This window comes from Pygoscelis adeliae, unplaced genomic scaffold (genome assembly GCF_000699105.1).
Source record: "Pygoscelis adeliae isolate BGI_AS28 unplaced genomic scaffold, ASM69910v1 Scaffold26, whole genome shotgun sequence".
Taxonomy (NCBI): Eukaryota; Metazoa; Chordata; class Aves; order Sphenisciformes; family Spheniscidae; genus Pygoscelis; species Pygoscelis adeliae.
In genome coordinates, this window is record NW_008825104.1 from 7,444,978 (window position 1) to 7,467,409 (window position 22,432).

The following is a 22,432-nucleotide window of genomic DNA, read 5'->3' on the forward strand; positions in this document are numbered from 1 at the left end:
CGGTCTTTTTTGTTAAAGGAACATTGGTTTATGTCTGCCTTTGTAATATTGCAGGTATAAAAGCATGCAACTTCTGTGCAAAAGTTTTCATTGGGACTTCAATTTTAATGATGTTTTGTGCATATAAAATGAAATGTCATAAACATAAGCTAGAGAATTCTGGTGTCTCTGACATGTTTATATTTACAATATGAAAAAGGCTTGTTATTTGAAGTTTAGAATTTACAATACTAAAATAATTTGTCTAGCATTAAAGTGTTCTAATCAAGGAAAAGGAACGTAATAACACTTCACAGATCTTAACAAAAGTGTAAGAAGAATAAGTGGTGGTGAAGAGGAAGGTTATCATAACCTTCAGGGCATCATGAATTTCCAAAGGAAATCTGAGTTCAGAAGTTTGCTTCCTGGTTAGTTCCACTTTGACCTACAGTGTAGAGACCTGATGCATTCGTACTCTGGCTTTGTGTAGCACACAAACCTTACTTGATGTTACTCTTGTGGCATGAAAGCTGGATAGCTATGGCAATGGAAACCAGGAGGAGAAGTTTGTGCTCTACTTTTTCTAATGTTCTCATAGAAGTCTGTCATTTCCCCATAAGAAAGTTCAGGTTTCTGAATAGACTGCATTTTTTTCAGTAAATTAGAATTTGCTGTGCTTTTAAGAGCTTCATACGTTATTTAATACTAAATTATGCTAATACATAAAAATTGTATTTGGGGTGTTTGATCATCAGTCATAACTCAGAGAAGAATGACGCTTAGGAAGTAAATGGGAAAAATGTTATGATAAAAGTATGCTAAAATTATGTTTAATTTCATGGCAGGTATGCTTGTTGTAGAGCTACCATTATGTAAGTAGTTTGTTTCCCAACTTTTCAGGGGAGTAATATGTTTCACCAAAGTCAAAGTTTTAAATTCTGCATTACTTCAGAATAAATGTTTAGGGATTCTCCAAACCATATAATGATCTCCAAATGCAGGAAATCAGCAGTTAAGGTTAAAATCCACATTAAGACATGGAAATAGAAAGTGAAGTAACTAATTAACCTTGATTCCTCCCTTGAGGGGAACAATGCAATATGAGGTAGTTTCAATAAATGCCATCAATGTTTGTGATCCTAAATTAAAATAAACTGATTTTTCAAGACCATACTTCTTTATTCTTTTTTCTTTTATTTGTAATGTCATTTAAGGGTGAGTTGCAATTTGCATGCTGTTATGGAGCTATAACCAATACTTTTATAACATTGGCTAGAAATATATGGAGGGCTACAATAGAAAGAGAACTTTCTCTTTTGACATGGTATGGGGGATATGGTTAAAAAAGTAAAGAAAAAAATCATGACCTCCTATTACTATAAAACCATAAAAAGTGAAGATTGTGTCTTCTCCAAAAATTTACCATAACATCATACCAATTGACAAATATTTCACTATTAGTAGACATGAGAATAATTAAGAAAATTACTGTGTATGTCCACACAGAGATTGTGCTTTGTTTCATGTAGTTCATAGCTCTGATATTGTAGGGGGAAAAAAATCTTTTACTCTTTAATAATAGATTATGTTGACATTCATACACTTTTTGTTGAACAAAATAATGCTGAAACATGCTAGTTTTCCCTTTCTTCCCTCCTTGTACACGTTCTAATGTCACTAAGAAAAGGCAGTTCAAAGCTATGGTAACATTTACAGATACAGGGAAGCTGACAATTTTCTTATTTTTTCAGTGTAGGCTGTAAATAGACATTCTAAGCTATGTGAAATACATATATATATTTAAATTACACCTTTTTAATAATTATAAGTACAAGATACTACAAAAAATAACTGAATACAAAGTTTATGAAAAAGTTGGTATCTAATAAAATAAACTGGCAGTTTTTAAAAGCAAATTATAATTCATCCTTTAGGTCTTACATCTAATACAAGGATGCCTTCCATTGTCTCACTGTAGTAGAGATTTGCTGTTAGAAATGTTTAAAGTATTCTTTGCTGGTGCACTTTATGATCCTTCCCTGCCCTTTGCTTCATTTTCCATAAATGTGAGAGCAGTGTGTCTAACTAACATGCTGGGGCACTGGAGGAAGTTCTAGCAATGTACCTAGGTCAAAATACTTAGCTTGAAAATGACCCATTTCACTCTTAGTATGTATGTTTATTTTCTCTCTCCTAGTGCAAATAATTAGTGTAATAAAACTTCTTAAGGTTCTGTCTTAGAAAGAAAGGTTTATTTTTCCTAAAGAGTTACATGTAGTTATGCAGCTGTAAATCAGCCTCAGATAATGGACAAGAAGATCAAATGCTTGATTTTACAGTATTTCTCCTGCTTGTGTTCCTGTAACTTTATTGCCTCACCTGACTCAAGATTCTTAGTGTCTGGTATGCTTCTTCCTTACACTGTTAAACAAGTGGCAGAGCAAAGTAAGAGCTGCTGCTTTAAAAGAAATAGGTCAAATTCATTTAACTCATGAATTGGTAAGTGACTAAAAAGTGAACATACCCTGTTGTATTTAGAGAACAGAAACATGAGCATTCTCTGCAGACATAATTGATTGCTAATGAGAAAAAGCAGTTCACTTGAGTAGCACATTTCAGACAACTTCAGTGCCATAAAAGTACATCGTATACAAAATAAACCTCAGTGAACAGTACTGAGGAGCATTCAGATTGTTTTGGATCTGTCTTCTCTGAATCTTAAGTGTTTGGATAATAAATCAGGACGGAAGCATCCTGGCTGTCTCACAAAATTAACTGCTATCATTTCAGATACATCAGCAATAAGTGTTTGGCAACCATAACCATCATAGTTTAGAACCACCCAACAAATCAGTAACCTCATCTTAAATATAAATGAAATTGTAGGGACCTGCAGTGTTGTTCCTTTGCAAGATAAAGGAATGGTAGACAAGAAGTTTACATTCCCATTCTTCCCTCTGCTTATACTCCAGGGTCTCTGGTTACCTATTGCTGTTTTATTCAGTGCAGCTGAGACTAGGTATCTCGCCTGTGGTTTTTGAGGTCAAGATCTTAAGTTGGATGTGTATTACAAATAATTCCCTCAGATAATTTTTTAAGATACAAGGAAAAACAGATTGCCAAGGAAAAAAGAATCTGTTCCATTACAGATACTAGTAAATGAAATAGGCAGAGAGCACTAGTCAGATATGCTGCCTTCTTAGCGTTTTTTAAGAAGTAGACAAACTGTAGAGAAATAGTTTCAATTATGATTTTAAAGTTCTTAGTGTTGCTGCTTTGCACAGTTCTTAAATGTAATGGAGGTGCTCTCTTTGGAAAAGAGGAGCCATAATGTTTGAAAAAAAAAAAAAGAGCTGCTGGGTTAAACATCTTTCTTTGAGATGGCAGGTGGAAAGGTAACTTCATAGAAAAACTTGTGTCACCTGAGAAGACTTTTCACTCTCTCCTTGCTCATCTGGCTGTTCTTTTAAAGACAGAATTATACTGGTAGTTTTAGACAGGCTTTTTAAGCCAGTGAAAGAAATACAGTCTGTATTTGTTCAGTGAGTTTGAAAGGGGCAAGTAAATTACAACAGTGGCTCCACGAAGAGTATTTTATGTTCCTTTCTTCCCTGCCTTCCCACCCCAATCTAATTGCAAACATGCTTTTGTAAAAGACGTAGCTTTAATGTAATGGTGGCCAAATATAACCAACATGTTCTGATGGAAATAAAACTGGTACTTTGGACAGAAATGTGTTTTCATCTGCAATCCTGGCCATAGGAGCGCAAATTACTGGGCTGTAATTGCATGCTGCCACTACCTTCTTTGGGAATAGATGACAGTAATTGCAAAACCCCTTTCCAAGCAACAGAAAAAATTACCTGCAGCTAATGATCAGTTTCCTACTAAATTCAGAAGCAGGGGCAAGTAGAAGAGCCTTCTTGGAAGGGAACAGATGATTTAGGTGAATGAACAATTATAAAAAATGAGAATACCATCAGCTCATGAAAAGGCATTGAGCTCCTGTGTGCATCAGGAATCGCATCTTCCATTCACAGACATGCTTTTTATCAGGCGTACCACTACCACAATCAGCAACGTCATCTTTTTCACAAGGAGAACTCGTAGAAAGAGGAAAGCTATTAAACTGCAAAGTTTGTTCTTTTTTTTATGGGCCCAAAAGATACAAATTTCATTTCCCAGACAGTTGAAGTCTGTCATTTCTTTGACAAATGGAATACACTAACTAGGGACAAGCTGGATATCAGATATAGTCAGCATGATCTAATTCAACTCTGTCCCACATACCCAAATGCTCATTTCTATAAAGGAATCACTCATAGGGATTATTAAAAACTAAGGTTTTCTATTTTAAGAAATTGTACAGAGGCAATTCAAAAGGAAATGTTTCTATTTGAAGTACCCCTAGAGAAGAGAAGACTTCGGGGAGACCTTATTGCAGCCTATCAGCACTTAAAGGGGGCTTATAAAAAAGATGGCGGCAAACTTTTTAGCAGGGCCTGTTGCAACAGGGCAAGGGGGAATGGCTTTAAACTAAAGGGGGGTAGATTTAGACTAGATATAAGGAAGAAATTTTTTACGCTGAGGGTGGTGAAACACTGGCACAGGTTGCCGAGAGAAGTGGTGGATGCCCTATCCCTGGAAACATTCAAGGTCAGGCTGGACGGGGCTCTGAGCAACCTGATCTAGTTGAAGATGTCCCTGCCCACGGCAGGGGGGTTAGGCTAGATGACCTTTAGAGGTCCCTTCCAACCCGAACTATTGTATGATTCTATGATAATTTGAGGAAATTATGGCAGTTGACAACTAGGTCAATAAAGTACATTTTCATTGTAAAATTCTGGTTCAGTGTGTTGCATTGGACATCTAAGTTCTTCCCTCCCCAAATATATATCGATATTGAAGACTGATCATAATAATTAGCACAGGTCTGAAAGTTTCATTATAATACATACATTGGTCAGACAAGTTGTTTTTAAAGCTGTATTTTTTATATGCGAGGGGTATTTTTCATTTGATGATGGTGGTGTGTCAGTCAGACCTTTCCCATGGCTTACAATATAGCATATGGCTTACTGCATTTATGAGATATCATGCACTGAACTAGATATGTGCAGGCATTACTACGGACTAAGTATTCCATAGAGAGACATCCCATAGGCAAGGAAGTTATGCTTTTTTGATGAAGTCGTCCTTTTCCAGCCTGTAGGAAACATCCATCATTCACTAATGTTCCTTTTCTTACATTCATGCAATTAATGGGGTTTGGGAGGAATGGTTAGCTATACCTTGTGCTTGTAGGTTGTTATGATCAGCTGAAGAGGTGAAACAGTACCTAGTATATTGAAGCTCAGAGTAACATGAAGGTCTTGTATTTTTTATATCACATCCTGATATATGTTCAGATTAATATAACACCACTATCGCTGTTTTCAGTAAAGAAAGTGGCATGAAATGGTATGAAGTGGTATTGTCAGTAGATAAATGGCCAGCCTCTAATCTACCACCATTTGTATCTTCTGGCAGTCAGTCCTAAAAGTTTCTAGAAAATCAAAACGGAGTGCCTCAACACATTTGTGTTCCTGAATGAAATCAGAGAGTCAGTCTTTTTAACATCTGTAATACAGAAGGTTGCAAAGACTGACCTCTTTGTATAATACACCAAGAAGTGACAGTTTTGCTGCTCTGGGTGTGCAGAAGCTCAGTTTTGGCATTCCTTTTAACTACTTCTCTGTCTCATGGTCAGGGAGGCTCCTATGTTTCTCACTACCTGTCCCTCTGATTTCATAAGCCTTGTGCCATGTTTGGGAAGAAGGAACGAATTTGACCAAAGGTTAATATTTAAAGAAATAAGGTTTTCCTCCCCAGTGATTGAATGGAAATTAATCAAAGGCAGACTAAGAGAATGGAATTTTAGAAAAGTGTGTACTATTAAGAAGTATTTTGTTCAGGTGCTTCATTTATGTCAGGCCAGTCAGGTATACATTGTTGTTTAGGAATAACAGTAATAATTTAATTAAAGATAGTCTGTAATGAAAGTCTTTTCAAATAGGTGCTCTGTGAATTTAATTCTAGTTTTAATTTGATGGTTACATTGACAATCTATAGCTCCAAGGGTGTATTTCAGTAGCTCAGGATTTCTAAGACATAAAGATTCTTTGCCATATTTCTTTTTCCAGAGTCATGTCATCTTTGTTGAAAGTTAGTTTATTTGTTGCCTGGAAATCCCTGTTGGCCAACCCAGAGGTTTCTTACTGTATTTTCTGCTGATTTTTAGTCATCTTCATTCCGATGTTCCGTGACAAAGCAGAGCTCTAATAGAAGGGCTTCAAGTCACTCTGTGAGTGGATACAGAGAGGGAGTGGGCATACAGCATGGCCCTGGGAATTGCAAAACCCATGTTCAGCTTGAATTATCATTGGCTGCTGTGTGCCTATACTGTACCGTTACAGTAACGTCACCTATTCTCTGTTTGTCCTTGTTTACTAATCCAAGTGTCAGCACCACAATGTATATTCCTTATCCAGGTACAATACCAAATAAGTACTGAGTGCTCAGTATTTATCTTGCAAGAATATTGTTACATTTTCTTTAAAAGCTTTAAAATAACTAAAATGCTTTCAAAAGTCTGTGGGAGAAAAGAGAGTTAGGTAATTGTGTAGTATTCTGAGATCTGAATAAACTAAACAGAACTTAACTGATCCTGATTCTCCACTTAAGAGTTCTCCCATACTAAGTGTGTTCTTTTAAGTCCAACATGATTTCTGTAAAGGTGACATTAAGTTTTAAGAGATGTCTGATGCTGTAGAAAAGTAATGGGCTGTTTCTCTCCTCCTCTTTTGGGCAGTTTTGGTATGAATCATGATGGAATTGGAAATTCCTGTGGGACCAAAGGTCATGAAGCAGCAAAGCTAATGGCAGCTCATATTACAGCAAACACCAACCCTTTCTCTTGGTCAGCCTGCAGTCGGGATTACATCACCAGTTTTTTAGAGTAAGTAATCTCTCAAGAAAAATCATGAGTTTTCAAAAAATTGACACCCTTCAGGATAAACAGTGGAGATACAGTGACCTGTTCTGATGGTTTACATTTTTAGAATGAACAGACAGAAATAATAGCAAGTCACTTAAGATTTTTATTTTGTAGAGCACTTTTTCTGTGTAATGGCAAAAGCTTCTTCTGCTCCATTCCCCACCTCACAGTTCTCATTTTTAATTTATTCAAAACATTTTGAAGTGCTGCTCATATCTCATTACTTCATTAATCTGAGGGTGAGAAATATAGAAGGGTGTAATTTGTCTATGAATGATGGGAAGTATTTTTTTTTTAAATACATGCATAATGTGAGGGAATCTAATGAAGGGAACAAGGTTGTAGCCCTCTTCCTTGTACACTTCATTCTCCAGATTTTTTTCATGCAGTCTTGTGGGCTTTTATCTATCAACGTTCTTTGGTACCATTAGTAAGAATATGAAGATTATAGAAGAGGTTGGCATAGATCTTTATATTAAGACCTTAAAATTTTGCTAACGTATACTTCTATGGTGACTTTTATCCAGAAGTAGATTGCTACCTGAAGTTTTACTTCTGTATGAAAAAATTTAAACAGTCAAAATATGTTAGTCTCAAAAATGTGCTCATATCAATGTATACATTGGTATATGAATAATGTATAATGAAACCTTTCTATGTGTTTTAAATTGTGGAAGACAAACACAGAACTGTGAGTTCACTGAGAACAGATTAATAACTGGATTTTTTAAAATGGTGTAAGATGGGCTTTATGGGAGTAAATGGCAGTTGGTTTTGTAGGTTCAGTGTCATCAGTGTAATCATTCCTTTAAGAAATAAAAGTTGTTCAATAATTCAGACACTTACTGTATTTTAGGAGATGGACTTAAACCAGTCAAGTGGTCTAACCATGAGACTACTAAGAACAAAATGAGCTTCTCCTCCTCTTTCAGGGATCTAACCTCAGAATAAGGTGCTGTATTCTGAATCTTACCTGAAGGGACCCATCCAGACCAATAAATTTTCTTTAGATCAGTTCAAACATAGCTTGCCATGCAATGTAGAGGATCACTGAATTGGTCTGAAGAGCTGTTCGAGCTCCCTATAGAGTCAGTTGGCAGAGACGGACATTTAATGTTGGTGCTGTTCAAAGGAAAAAAACTTCTCTTCAGTTAAGGTTATCAGGTTAAGGCATTTTGTATCACCCCACTGAACTGTGCACTCACCCAATTTTATGTACTGGAGTGTTTAAGATGAGCGTCTAAACTAAAGCACACTGAATAAGTCATCCTTACCTATATGTGTGATACAGGTTTCTCACAATATAAATTGATTTTCTCAGGAGATATGTATATGTATTCATTTAACACTATCATTATAAAAAAAAAATGCAGGGTAGTTTTGTTTTGTCATTACTAATAATTTGTGATAATTCAACACTGTTCCCGTTAGTAGTCTTTCTAGTATGTCATGCAGCCTAGTTTTAACTATGACAAAGAATACGGTTTTCACATCTTTTCTGAGACATTATTTCACAGCTTAGTAGTTCTGACTGTAAGCTTACAGTTCAGGTATTTTCTTGTAGCATTTGGGGGCTTGTTTCTTCCTGTTACCGTTCTGCTATTTTCTGTCTCATTTACTTCTATTTGTTGCTCTCCTCTGAACTCCATTTTGGTCCCATAATTGTCCTGACAATAAGTTGCCTAATCATGAAGACGTAATTCAACAGATAGCTAAGAAGTCATTTCTTATTTATGGGTTTAGAGAAAGAAACATGGTAAAATTCTGTGGCTTGTGTTATGCTGCAAATTATTAGAGCTGAACATTTGTTCCTAATGTTCCCGCACAGTTTTAAATTTTAGCCTGAACAAACTTTCTTGTTTTTTTACTTGATATGTATGCAGTGATCTTTCAAATTTTTACTGCCAGTTAAAAACATGTTTAGCTTGTGCCTCCTCTACTTTATGTTTAGTTTTTTAATCTATTTTATTATTTACTGTTAGCATCTTCATTATTCCTTTCCGTTCCCTAGGACTGATTCACTGTTAAGTTTCATTTTTAAGTCTGTGGGATGCCAGTGAAATTGTAGTTATATTAGGATAAAGCCAGAATAGTACTCTGGTGAATCTGTTCCCATAGTTCTAATCTCTTCAGGTTTTTTGAGATACTTCTCTATCATTGCCAGTGTTTGCAACTCTACTCGAATTACTACCATCTGTGAATTTCATTAAAAAATCATTACTGAAGATACGAAGTGATACTTGAACTAGAGTAAAAAAAAACCTACACATAGCAGCTTCAATAATAGATTATCTTTTATAGTATTTTAGCTGTATTTTTGTAACCCGGCATGTAGATGTTATTTTTTTCAAAGCCACCTTGGATAAACATTATTTTACGTGTTGCAATTATGAATAGATTTTCCAATTTATAGGATACTGTGTTAAATAACACACTAAGAGCCAACAATAACTTCTCCTTCATCTGCTAATTTTGCAATCTATTTTTTAAAACGTCAGATTTCTCAAACATGATCTGTTCATTATAAGTCTATGCTACTTATTGTTTGTGGTTCTAATATCATATAAATGAATTGATACTTTTTTCTTAAAATAGTTGTTTTATTTCATAAAGTAGAATAGTCTGTAAGACTAGTTTTTTTCTCCAGTTTCTGGTTTTCTCCCCAGCTTTTCATGTCATCTCCTCAATGGCAGCAGAAAGCTATTGAGGTAGAGTTACACAGGTACTTGCAGGACAGCTGTCAGAAGCCTAGATCACTTCTTTTTACCCATTCACACCTTTCCTTAAGGCAGAACAGCTTTAAGAGCAGATAACTTTTCTGTTGCAGGTAATGATCAGTGAGCAAGAAGCAAAGAAAAACAGAGTTTTATGTGGTAGCAATTCCCTGACTGCTCCTGTAAGAACAGAACAGTCTGCATCCAGACAGGAAAATTAATTCAGTTTTCTTCTAATACTTCTTCATAACTTAGCAACAGATGAGGAAAATGCTGATTTAGAGCTTTAGAGGCAAAGCCTCAAGATGTTGTCATCTGTGTCTCCAGATGTTTATTCCAGATAGGTTAGACTCTGCCCCCTTTCTTTCCATTTTTACTCAAGAATGGGAAAACAGCTGGGACAGTACCCAGTAGACTACAAACAAGGAAGACAAGTGTTTTTTTCTGTGCTGAATGAGTATGGCTAGTTTAGGATTCATTTAGCTATGTCTAACAAGAAAGATAGAACATGATGGGATGAAATGCAGATACCCAGGCAGAAACCTGAGGCCGTGCATCTGTGTGGCATACCACATCTTTTAGATTTATCAGCTTGGATCTGGATACCAGTTTGGGCAGGGCTGTCATGGCACCAGGATAATGCAGCTGGAATGAATTTTGCTACAAGCTCGTTACGTGTTTACAGTATTATATGGTAAAGTAGATTAATGTGGATTTACAAGCTTACCAGCTTGGGTCACCCCTTGCTACAGCAGTTTTGCACTGCGTGCCATTTTGTAGTGTAGATACCACATTGTCGTTTATCATCAAACAGAAGCATTTTGAAGCAGAAGTCATCCTGGTGACACTCAAAGTAGAGCCTCACCTTCATTCTTCTCTTCCTCAAGAGTTTCTAAAACTACACCCAGAAACACATTTTCCAGACTGAGGCTGCTGAGGAATAGCCCTTAAGTATCACTTGGAAGGTATCAACTCAGTCAGGCACTAGTTGGGAAAGCAATTTATTTTGTGGGGTGGCCAAATAGAGGATGAGTGTGGCTCAAAGGATGACAATAAGAGAAAGCAAAGCTATGTATTGCTAATATATCTATCAAAACTCTCAAGGAGGATGGCCAGCCAGCGCAGGCTCTGAAATGGCGAAAGGAAATAATTTTTTTTCTGGGGAAAACATTCCTTCTAGCACATAATAGCTGTTGTCTGTCAAGCTTTATGTTAGAGTGAAAGATTGACTGAATTCAGTCAACGAACTGAATTGTTCATAAATGCTTTATAATGGCTTTAAATTTGACTAACCTTTTATGGAATTAAATGCAGAAATACTCACTGAGAACTGAAGGGTTGTAGGGCAGTGTCAAAGAACAGAGATTCCTGTGAGAGGAATAGAAACCCTTAGTATCTGTTTATAGGGGAAGTGAACCAAGCCTAAAAATATTGTTTTTGACTGAAAACCAATTAGTATAAATTTCATTCTATGCAGTGTGTATGTGTGTGTGTGTATAAAAAAAATTTATAAAACACGCAAGTTTCATTATAGCCAGCATATATTTATACAGTGTGCCTATAGAACCATGCAGATACTTAGACATAAGGAAGAGAACTTTCTGCCTAGGATTCTTTATTCAGTTACTTTTGTGTTTTGTAATAACAAAATCTGGGTGATCTCTGAAATCATAGTTCGTTAATCTTGTCAGTATTAGATAGGAGAAGGTGTTAGAAGAAGCCAGATAACCAACTCTGTCTTTCAAAGGTAGGATTGTCTTTTGAAGATGAATGGAGAAGAACCAAGAGTCTTTAAACTATTTGAATAAGATCTATCACAGGAAATTCTTAGAGAGTCTCTAGGATTGCCATACAGCAGGATTTAGGTTGGAGACTACACCTTTCTCACTCTGGAAAGGAGGCAAAACTACCTTGGGCCAAGTATGTAGACAATATAAAAAATCATCCAATGTTTGGGCCCAGACATCATCTACCCAAGAATCTTGGACGTGCAACTGGATATACAAGATAAATACAGGATACATCTATATATGCCTCATAAGCTATCTATGGCAGATTGGCCAGTCCCCTGGTACTCCAGAAACCTAAATTAACTTTAAAAAAAAAGTACAAGCCAAGACTAGTTTTGAAAGATAAGGTCACATCAATCATAAAAATTTCATGTCTCTCTCTACAGTTCAATGGAGAAAATTTACATTTGGTATTATCTGTTGACCTACACTTTGGATTATAATTTGCTTCTTTTTTCTTATTTACTAGGAATTTTTTTTTTTTAGCTAACAGATAATTGAAAAAAAAGCATATGTCCCCAATTTCTGTAGATTTCTGCAACTTTGAAAGTCTTATGTTTTGCTTAAAAGGCGACCCAATTAAAAAAACCCAAAAACCAGTTTCTGTAATCATGGGCTGGCAATATATTTTTGAGTGTTGACTTTGCAAGTATTACTCTTTGTCTACCTCTTGGGTTATTTAAATTTAAAGAAACTGTAAAGGGCAGAATCAGCAGCAGATTCCCATTAACTTACTTGTAGAATGTGTGATGAAATAAATACAGAACAACGAATGGGCCCAATGTTTTATAGCTAAGTATCTCCCAAACTCTCAAGGCCAGATATGAATAGCTTTTGGTAGGTAGATGATTTTGATAGATGGACCAATAGATTTTTCCTAATATGGTTGCTGGATAATTATTCAAATGAATAAAAGAACTCTTTGGAACACAGACCATATTGTGGAGGAAAGTAAACTTTAAAGAAATACCAAATTATCTACTACCAAACAAAAGAAAATTTGAGCATTATGAAAAGATTGTGCAAAATTAGAGAGTCTTTGCTATGAAATAGATAAGAAAACATAGAACAAGCCTTGCATAAAAGATTGGAAAGAAGTAGAATTTATCATGAGAATGAGTGGTAAATCCACATCAATATCTGAATTTCCCTAACATTCAAGAATGTTTTCATTTAGTAATCCTATTCTGCATCATTTTAATTTTAAACATACCACTCCAAATCACACTTCCATTACTTATGCCCTGATTCTGCAAATATTTATGTTATTATCTGTAGACTATTGAGCAATCTGCAGAGTTTATTCATTAATCTCAAGTTAAGCAGCTTTTATAACCTGTACAGAAATATATCCTGGTGCTCTCTAAAAATCAGTTTTTACTCAGGAAAAGTATGTAATAAATATGAAGAAAGGATTCTGTTAGGAGCCAAATGTTATATATAGGCATGTAAATATTTCTTGTTTTTATATGTATGTGTAAAATGCACTGTGTTTATAGTTAAAAATTTTCCTATTGTTTTTTCCAAATTTTATGGGTAATTTGGTAACAGAATTAAATAAAATATTATGTATACTATCCATATCGGTATGTATATGATTGTTTAGCTATAACAGATAATTACAATTATTTATAATACATTTAATTTCTGATTGTTAATCATAGCTTGCATTGTAGTCCACATCATTGTTATGAATGAACCAATTCTGTAACATTCAAAACCTATTTTCAGTGCCAGTGTTCTGGGATGTTTTCTTCAACCATTGAAGGAGTCATGTTGTACTGTGTATGTTGCTGAGATATTTGGGAATAGATACTGTAATAGGAGCATAAACCCTGAAACGTCTACATCCACGGTTTTTGCTTTTTCTCTTTATTTGCCTTGGATACAACAGCGATGTCTGTACAGAGGTGATGATCCTCAGTTTTGCATTGTTCAGTCTGTAAAGATTGTAACATTGTGAATTCCTGGTTGCGGTTATTTTTATCAAGCAGTTAGCAGTGATAGCATGTCTGAGATCTTAAGCTTTCAGAGAATGCTCTAGTATCCTTGATATCCTTCCAAACAGAAGAATAATTTGCTATCCTGTGATAAGAAAATACAAAACAATGTTTAAACTATATTATAGAGTGTTTTACGAAGATCTTTTGAGACACTACACTGGCATACTGGGGTGCAATGACATCAAGCTTAGTTATTTTATAATTGAAACCAGTCCCACTATATCCCATAAAACCTCATGAAATTAACCTAAAATTAGGAAAATGAGAAAGTCTTTGAGTACTAGTAGTATCTTGTGCAGTAAATAGAATGTAAGGATGAGTTTGAGATCATCTTATTTCTATTGCAGACACTGAAGATTTATCCACTCCCCGTTCAAAAATGTAAATGCTCTGCAAGGATATCCTGTAGGTTTTTTGACTTTGTATATGCTTCCTATATAAGATAAAATCACAAAGCACAAAAGTGACTGTGAGTAGAAATTTTCTAAAATTGCAGAGATTAAGGTATTTGGGCGTTCTTTTCCTTCCTGTTATCTTTTTTACATCTACACAAAGGGCTTTTTTCACTTTTGTAGGCCTGATTGATAATAACTATTAGATCTCTGTTTATAAAGTGCTCCGATACCATTATTCTTCTTGCACCCTTTTGGTTCATTCCCCTAGATTTAGCAGATTTTTTTTTTCTCAACTATCTGGGTTTTGCTTTGGTGGAGCGAAGAGAAAGAGAGAAGAACAAGGGCATAGACTCAGGAGTGTTACACCATTCCTGAGTCCAGTAGAAGTTGTCTGGAAAGATTATATGGTCCTCAGCCTATATTCATCCTTTGCACAGCTTTGGTGAGACCTTTCATTACCAATGGAAAGTCCCTGGTTTTATTAATGTGTTTTATAACACATGCTATTTCTTTTCCAAAATACTTCAATTCACACAATACAGTATCAGATTCTCACAGTAAATTTGTAAAATGTGTCATTTTGTTCAACTACTTGAGAGAAATAATAGAACTGAAGCAGCAGGAAAGAGAGGAACAAACTTACAGTCTGAGAGGTGGTGATGTAATGTAGCTAGTAAGTTAATGACTGCTTAGTATTAATTTTCTTGGTTTTTTACTACTAGAACAATATTTCATTATGGTGAAAATCCTGTCATTAGAGCAGAAGAGTCATATTTTTGTATTTACTACAAGGAATTTGACTTACATTTCTGCAATTATATGTCTTGTAGAGTAGGTATAGACTTTAATTTAGAAGTTCCGTGAATTTAAAGATTTAGATCTGATTTTGTAATCTAATTCATGCAAGGGTACGTATGCCTATGGAGAGAGTCACCGAAGGTAATGAGGGTTTTTAAATGCTGTGCCCTGGGCTGTCTGTTTACAGGATCACAGCTTACAGACCAAAATCTGCACTATTGGAATCTATGGAAATGTTACCATCATATGCAATACTAGCTCAAGCTGATGTCAAATGCTAAACTTCACACTGCTTGCTTAAGCAAAGTTCCTATCTGCAGTTTGGTCCAGACAATGCAGAAAGATCAGATTGTATTTGAGTTATTTTCATGTTGGAATTATTAACGTGTACTCCTCATACACGCAAAATACAACACTGAAATATTTCAAAAGAATGTAGGATAGTTTCCCAACTTCTGCTATTCGAAAGTATATATGCTTGCAATAATTAAAAGTGGAATAAAGGGGCAAGTACATTATTTTTTATGCCAGAACCATACAGTTGATATTTTAAAGGTAGATTTCAGCTGAGGGGGTATGTGTGCGCACGCGTGTGCATGCGTGCAGGTGAATCACACTAAATTCATTGGGATTAGTAACTGAATATCATATTTCTTTCTGTATTTACCTGATTATTGCCTTAGTTGCTGTTTGCCACCTTCTGAAATGGTTGGCAGTTGTTTGTTTCTTTGTTTCTCCAGAGGGTTTATTGTAGTATTTCAAAGAATTGAATAAAATAGGGTTAAAATGAGAATATAAAATGCGTAGTTAAAGGAGGCTTTTTGCTCTTTTTTCATTTGCAGATGAAAAGTATAGAATATTGGAGATCTCCAAAAAACAGTGTAGAACATTCACTTCTGAAATTATGTTCCTTTGGCAAGGTGCATGGAAAAGATTTGGAAAAAAAACCCATAAGTGCTGGCAAAATTTGTAGGAATGTTGGAAAAAAATTTGAAGTGTTGGCATAAGAATTCTTTAAAAATCCTCACTTATTCACATGTGAAATGAAAGTAAAAAAGCATCTGTCCCCTTTTGTGCACACTGACTAAATAAAACTGAATAATTATATTTAGCAAAGTACAAAGTTTTCCAAACAGAACTCTGTCTGCATTTGGCCTTCTTTGTTGTTTATTCCACTACACTACAATATCGTGGTTGAATATGGGCATATTTTGCAAAAAACCCTGCCAACCACCAAACAAAACAGTGAATATAAAAGAAGAAAATATTAATGTTTTCAAAGGTGGTGATCTTAGTTCTAACATGAAATTTTTAAGACTAAATATTATTAATACAATAGAAAAGATCTTGGATCCATACAAATTTCTTCACTCACCCTAGTATAGGTAAATTTGAAGATCCTGCAGAATTTTTACCACTGTAACTACTTTGTTCACTCAAATGGAAGAAAAGCATGCATGTTAAAGTCCTAATCCTATAAACATTTAGTCATACTGAAATTTAAATGTGTTTTACTTTTATATAAACCAATTGAGCTGCTTATATCTATAAGATTGTACTTAGCTGTTTGAAGGATCAGAAGGGTCAGTAAGAATTGTAAACTGAATTTATTTGCTTAATTTGTTTATTTTTCAGTCTATGACCAAACGTAGCTATTCTTCAGTGAAAACAAATAGCAATCTTAAAACAAAAATGAAAATCAGTCTTGTGTGGCTCAGAAATTATCGCACGTTAAAAAAGGATAATATATGAAATCTATTTTACAATCTAAAATAAGCATTTTTGTTAATAATAATGATGAAAAATTATTTTAATCTCTTAATTCCCTCTAATTATTTTTTCTTTTTACTATGGGTGTACCATCTTACTGTTTGTTTATTGCAGTCATATTTGTTTCACACCCAGTGCTGTTAAAAGTAAGAACTAGATACATGATATCATTACTGTGATTTACAGTCAGTAGAATTCCTAATTGATTTGGTCCTTTATGTTGAACAGTTCGGGCCGTGGTACTTGCCTTGATAATGAGCCTCCCAAGCGTGACTTTCTTTATCCAGCTGTGGCCCCAGGTCAGGTGTATGATGCTGATGAACAGTGTCGCTTCCAGTATGGAGCAACATCCCGCCAATGTAAATATGGGGTAAGAAGTCTTAATCCTTATGCTGAGTGTACTGCTTAGTCATTTGTATATATTCCTTTATAACATAAATCTTTAGTTAGATGCAGTAGTGGGTTACAGATTTCCCATAGCATGTCTGGTGCCATGATACCTAAGCAAAGGGTACATTTTAATCGTTATGCTGCATCTTTTGCTTGAGTCATTTGTGTGTACTGTACACCAAAATGTGTGGGTAACAGTGAGCTGGGGAAAACATTCTTTAATTTTAGGAAAAAAAGGAGCCCAGAACACTTGATCCTGCTCCTTGTAAAGTGTAGTACAGAATTTTCCTTGGTTTCAGTTAAATGAGATCAGGTTCACGTTGTATTAATCTTGAAACATGAAATCTGTTGTGTTGGCTTTAACTTTTCAATTTAAAGCTACATTTTGAAATTACTTTTGTACTTGTATTGATTTGTCAGGTCTGGTTTTATTTTCTTTCCCTCCTCCCCTCCCAACATTGAGTTTATTGTTTCTCACATTGTTCAGATCTCTTTTTGGAAAGATGAATTATGGTTATGGGAACAGAGGAACATGAAGCTAGATAGCTGAATAGAGTACTGAATAGCGAAGTACTAGCAAAGCTTTGGCTGCAAGTACCAGTGTGCAATAATTAAGGTAAATAAATTTACAGTAGATATAAAAACCTGCACACTTAGGCCATTATGCAATAAATTTATAAATACTTACTTAAAATCTTGCAGCCCAAAGTATGTAGTAAAAGGATGCATTCTGCTCTGCTTGTCATCAGATAATCAGCTGAGACTAAAATAAACCTTGAAAACATATCGTGGTTTAAAAGTAAATAGTTCTAATAATATTTTAATTTTTAGATTATTCAAGTAAAACAATGTAATCATTGAATTTATACTCTATTTACTTCTCTAAAGGCTAGCTACAAAGAAGGTCCATTGTTAATATCCCTGGCGTGATAAACACATTATTATTCTTGGGATGCATCTTTGGTAGATCACATTGTGCAAAGGATTTAAACATTATATGTAGCTGTCTGACTAGCTCACTGGGTCTTCCGATATTTTGGCCTTCATTGTTCCTCTTTAAGTTCTCACTTCCCACCACTATTCTTTAAGGGCCCTGTTTCCTGTCACTACATCCAAGTCATACCTTTTTTTTTTTCTTTTTTCTTACAAATTCTCACCACACGCACTCTCTTATTTTCAGACTAAGGAAATCTGCAGGTATTTAATCCATGATTTATAGCACAGCCTTTGGAGATAGACTGCATTTTAAATTAAACTGGAAAGTTAATAATGTGCAAAACTTGGCTTTTCCACATGTATGTTGTATTTTTCAAACACTGTTAAACTATGTAATCATTGTTGTGATGATCACGTTGCACAGTACACTTCCTTTCTTAAACCAGTTTCTAAACCACAAACAATTGAAGTAATGAAGATGTGTAGGTAATCTTGGCTTTCTGCCTTCTGCTTTGTTTTTGTTTTAAAGTTTTTGTTGGGATTCCCTTATAGTTACAAAAAAGAGGTCAACACTTAATTGAGGCAATACTTAAAAAAAGTGATGTCTTCATGTGACATTACTAGTCTTCTGAATTGATAATAGTGTATTGTGTTCTATCAGTGTGCCATCACTGTGAGCATAACTTTTATAAGAGTCTCAGAAAAAAAGTCCCTATTTTTAATAATAGGATTCAGACCGCATATATTAATACAACATTATTGTAGAAGTCTGGTAATAACCCACTCTAAGACATGATATGTATTTAAAATAGGGTCAACATTTAAAAATATTATCCACCATGGCCATAATGCTCTGACAATGCGATCTTCATGATTATGATCATACAGATTTCAAGTGATAATTTTGAAGGGGGGGGGGGAGTCTTTGGAAGCTGGTAGGGCAGATCGAAAATATCCACACAAGAAAGACTTATTCATATATGAAAGGATTTTTAGAACTGACTAGTGAAACTAGATCTAAATAGCAGGAAAAACTGAGCTGAATACTCTGCTCAACTCTGTCATTATCAAAAGTAAACAGCCAGTGCTTTGGATATTCCTGTCTTATGTACTGTTCACATGAAAATGCCATTAATAGTTCATTGATCTTATTCTAACGCACACATGTGCAACTATGGACAGAAAAACATAGTAAAAATCCCTAATTAACAGTGGACCTAGTTCATATACTAACTTCTTTCTAGCACTTCTTTTAGCCCTTTTTATTTGAAGTGCCTGGTAAAAAAGAGGTAGAGCAGGTTTTCCAACATGGGGTTTAGCAACCCAGAAGGAAATAAATTCTAAAACAAAGGGAAATCTCAGAGAAAATTGCTTGCCTTTTTTTCTCTTGCTCATGTTCTTTATGGATTTGTGATGGCAAGACGTGACAAGAGAAACAGTCAAACTCTCATATCAAAGGCCAAAAAATTACAAGTCTCCTTTGGGCTCTGATGTAGCTGTCGAGATAGTTGGTGTTTTTAAAGTAACTTGGAAAATCTTCATGTTCTTTCTGCTTTGGAGTTCTGTCATAATGTCTTACTAACCTTTAGAAAAATTACCTCTTTCAACCATCTAGCTTTAATGTTCATCTGTGTTCATTGCTTTTTCTCCCATATTTCCTCATCCATTCCCTCTGTATGTTTATTTTAAACTGTTTGTTGCTTTTGATCATAGATCATGTCCTAATCCTGCAAAGAATTTTGCCCATTAAGTACCTGAATCCTTTTTCACTTAGGAACTTGAAGTTAAATACATGGGGAGGTGTTTGAACAATTAGGGCATCAGAACTAAAGTACTAAAGGGGCTGCAAGTTCCTGCCTTTCTGTGTGTGTGTTTACTGACAAGGAGCCAATTTGACCTTAAAAGGAGCTCTTTTGGTAGTTGTTTTGATACTATTGTAAGTACTAGACCTAATTAAAATATTTAGTCACTTACGGACAGAACTGTTCCAGCAAAAGCATTGTGGCTATTGGTCAGATTTCCCTCTATTGTTCAGCACATGAAGTCGGACAAGAATTCAAAGAGATGCTTTAGGTCTTTGAGCTGAAAAAATAGAACCACATGTTAGCAAGTAGACAGTGATCCTTCTAATGTTACATGTGCATTGTTCTTTATACTATACTTTCTAACATTTCTGATACAGGGGCAGTTTTAGAGAATTGAAGTGAAGAAATAGATACTTTGAATAAAGAATTGAGAGGCAATGTCTCAAGCTGCTTAAAATATTTCATTTTTAGGGTACACTTTCATATTCATGAGAATGTTAAAGTTATGACCTACAGTGAGCCAAATTGTAATGGTGGAAAGTTCATCATATAATACTGATGCATAGCTTTTTCCTAAAGGCAATACATGCTTTCAGGTATCTTACTGGATTTGCTGCAGTGGGAGATTTTGAGATTATTTGGAACAGTGCTAGTTCTTGTTCATTTATGTAGCTACTAGGTATGCTACATCTTCTAGGGTGATGCAGTGTGAATTCTCTTCTGCTGATTGTCAAGTGTGTCTCAGTTCTTTGCTCTGTTTGTATGCCAGTTTCCCTGATAGTTCAGAACCTTTTTCAACCCTTTTGTTTAGGTGAGTGTAAGGAGAATGTTTTTTATTGACTCCTTACCTCTTTAACCTTTCAGCATCTGCCTAATAACGGTTGGCTGTTGGCTATCTCTGGGTTAACTCAGGAAAGAGTTCCAGTCTTGACTTCGAATTTCTCTGTTTTATGAGTTTAAATAATACCTGAAATATGCCTGACTAACTTAAGATTTTGTGGTTCAAAATAATGCTTTGCTTTAGAGCTGGTCCCCACATTTTTAGGACAGGCTAAAACATCAGACTTTTTAATAGCAGTTAATACTTTATGCATATGGTTAATATTGCTGTGGTGCATTTTATGATCTGTGAAGCTGTTGGCTGCTAGCATGGGTTTCAGAGATAGTGCCTTACAATTCTTTGGTATATTTTTTTGTATTTTGTGCTTTTCTGCTATCATTGGTGTCAGTAAATACTCTGAGTAGGGGGAAAAGGGGACAAACTCTCCGTTCCTTTGCATACGTGGCTTCACTAAAATCAGCAGGACCACTCTTTGTATTTGACACTAGCGTTATAATACATCAGGTAATGTATATTAGCTGATGACAGGTAGCTCTCTTTGTCATGGTCTTATGTTTGCAATTAAGTTCTCCAGTTAGTTTGCCAACAAAAATAGCTTTAGACTCAAATACCAGTTTTTATTCACATTTTGTTAGTGTGTTTTGGAGGACAGATAGAGTTCAAGCTGTGAACTTCATGGTTGTAAACAGGCAGAATGAAGATATATTCTCAGAATAAGGAGCCCTTCTGCTGCCTTCAGTAGTTCCCTTGCAGTAGTTGTCTCTAGGAAGTTTTTAATGAGTTATGGGGAGTGGCCATAAAGTTAATTACCAGTAAAGGAAAGTTGCTGGGAAGGTGTTGACTACAGAAATGCAGGACATGCAGTTGTCATACCTTCACTGCTTCCTAGTTTTCCACATACCAGTTCAGAGACAGGATAGTTTTGCTGAATTAGTTAGCAGTGACCAAAACAAAACAGCATTTGTCAGCTAACTTTCAAATCCAGGAGAGTAAACAAATTACTATACACAACGGTTCTACAATATTTCTTCTAGGGCAAAATAGCCTGAATTACAATTGACCCTTGTAATCAGGTGATACAAACTTTAACGTTAGTGAATTAAACTGTCACTTTTTTCATGAAACACTGATGTGATAAATGAAGAGAGGTAGTAAGCTTGATGTAGGGTTTTAGTAGGCTGTTTTTTCAGAAGGAAAGGCAGAGAAGCCACTGGTGTATCTTTGCACCAGAACTACCGGTTCCCTTTTGTTCCCTCACCCGTTGATACTATGACTAGGTTTGTGCATTCAGTTGAATCTGTACATAGTACTTAGTAACTCACTGAAAAGTTACTTTTTTCCCCCCAGCTTCGAACGTCATACCATGGCTAAATCACTTCATACTTGGTGTTCATTAGCATAAGTAGTTTGATCAGATGGATTTATATCATGTTGCTCACAAATTAAGTGTTAAAAGTATGTGTAGGTGGAGAGGAATTGAAGATCCTGGTATTATACTCTGTCGTTTTTATCAACCTTTCCATTACTTTTTATTTCTTAAGGTCTTGCTGGTCAAGCTGGTCAAGTGCAAAACCTCTCAGCGCTATTGTGCAGGCTGTTTGCGTTTCGAATGATTAAAGTTTCGAGCTTTTCTTGTGTAAGGACTTACAGGATTGTGCTGTACTTAAGAACGTTTGAATCACTTTCAGCTTTATTCTTAAAGTGAATTTTGTTCCCTCTTTTTTTAAGATTAGGGTGTGTACAGCCAAGGGAAATCCTAGAAGTTTTCCTTTTTCTGAATCCTAGTTTTACATCCTTTATATATCTTTTTCTAACAAGTTCCTTTAGTGCCCTCTCTTCTTTCCTAGCCCTATCTTGTCTCCAAACCCACTTTCTTTTTCCCTCCCTCTTTTTCCCTCCCTCTCTGCCCCCCCACTTCCCCCCTTCCCTCTCTCTCCCTCTTCCCTCCTCCCCCTCTCTCTTCCCCCTCTCTTCC

At 35.4% G+C, this 22,432-nt stretch overlaps 1 protein-coding gene across 1 annotated transcript in view; it reads left to right on the forward strand.

Moving 5' to 3' along the window:
* Nucleotides 1–22,432, forward strand: part of ADAMTS6 (ADAM metallopeptidase with thrombospondin type 1 motif, 6) — a 156,669-nt gene that overhangs the window by 66,976 nt on the left and 67,261 nt on the right. Inside the window, exons 10-11 of the mRNA XM_009327284.1 lie at nt 6,830–6,976; nt 16,714–16,855. Coding sequence (XP_009325559.1) covers nt 6,830–6,976; nt 16,714–16,855 — 289 coding nt within the window. The remainder of the gene's footprint in view (nt 1–6,829; nt 6,977–16,713; nt 16,856–22,432) is intronic.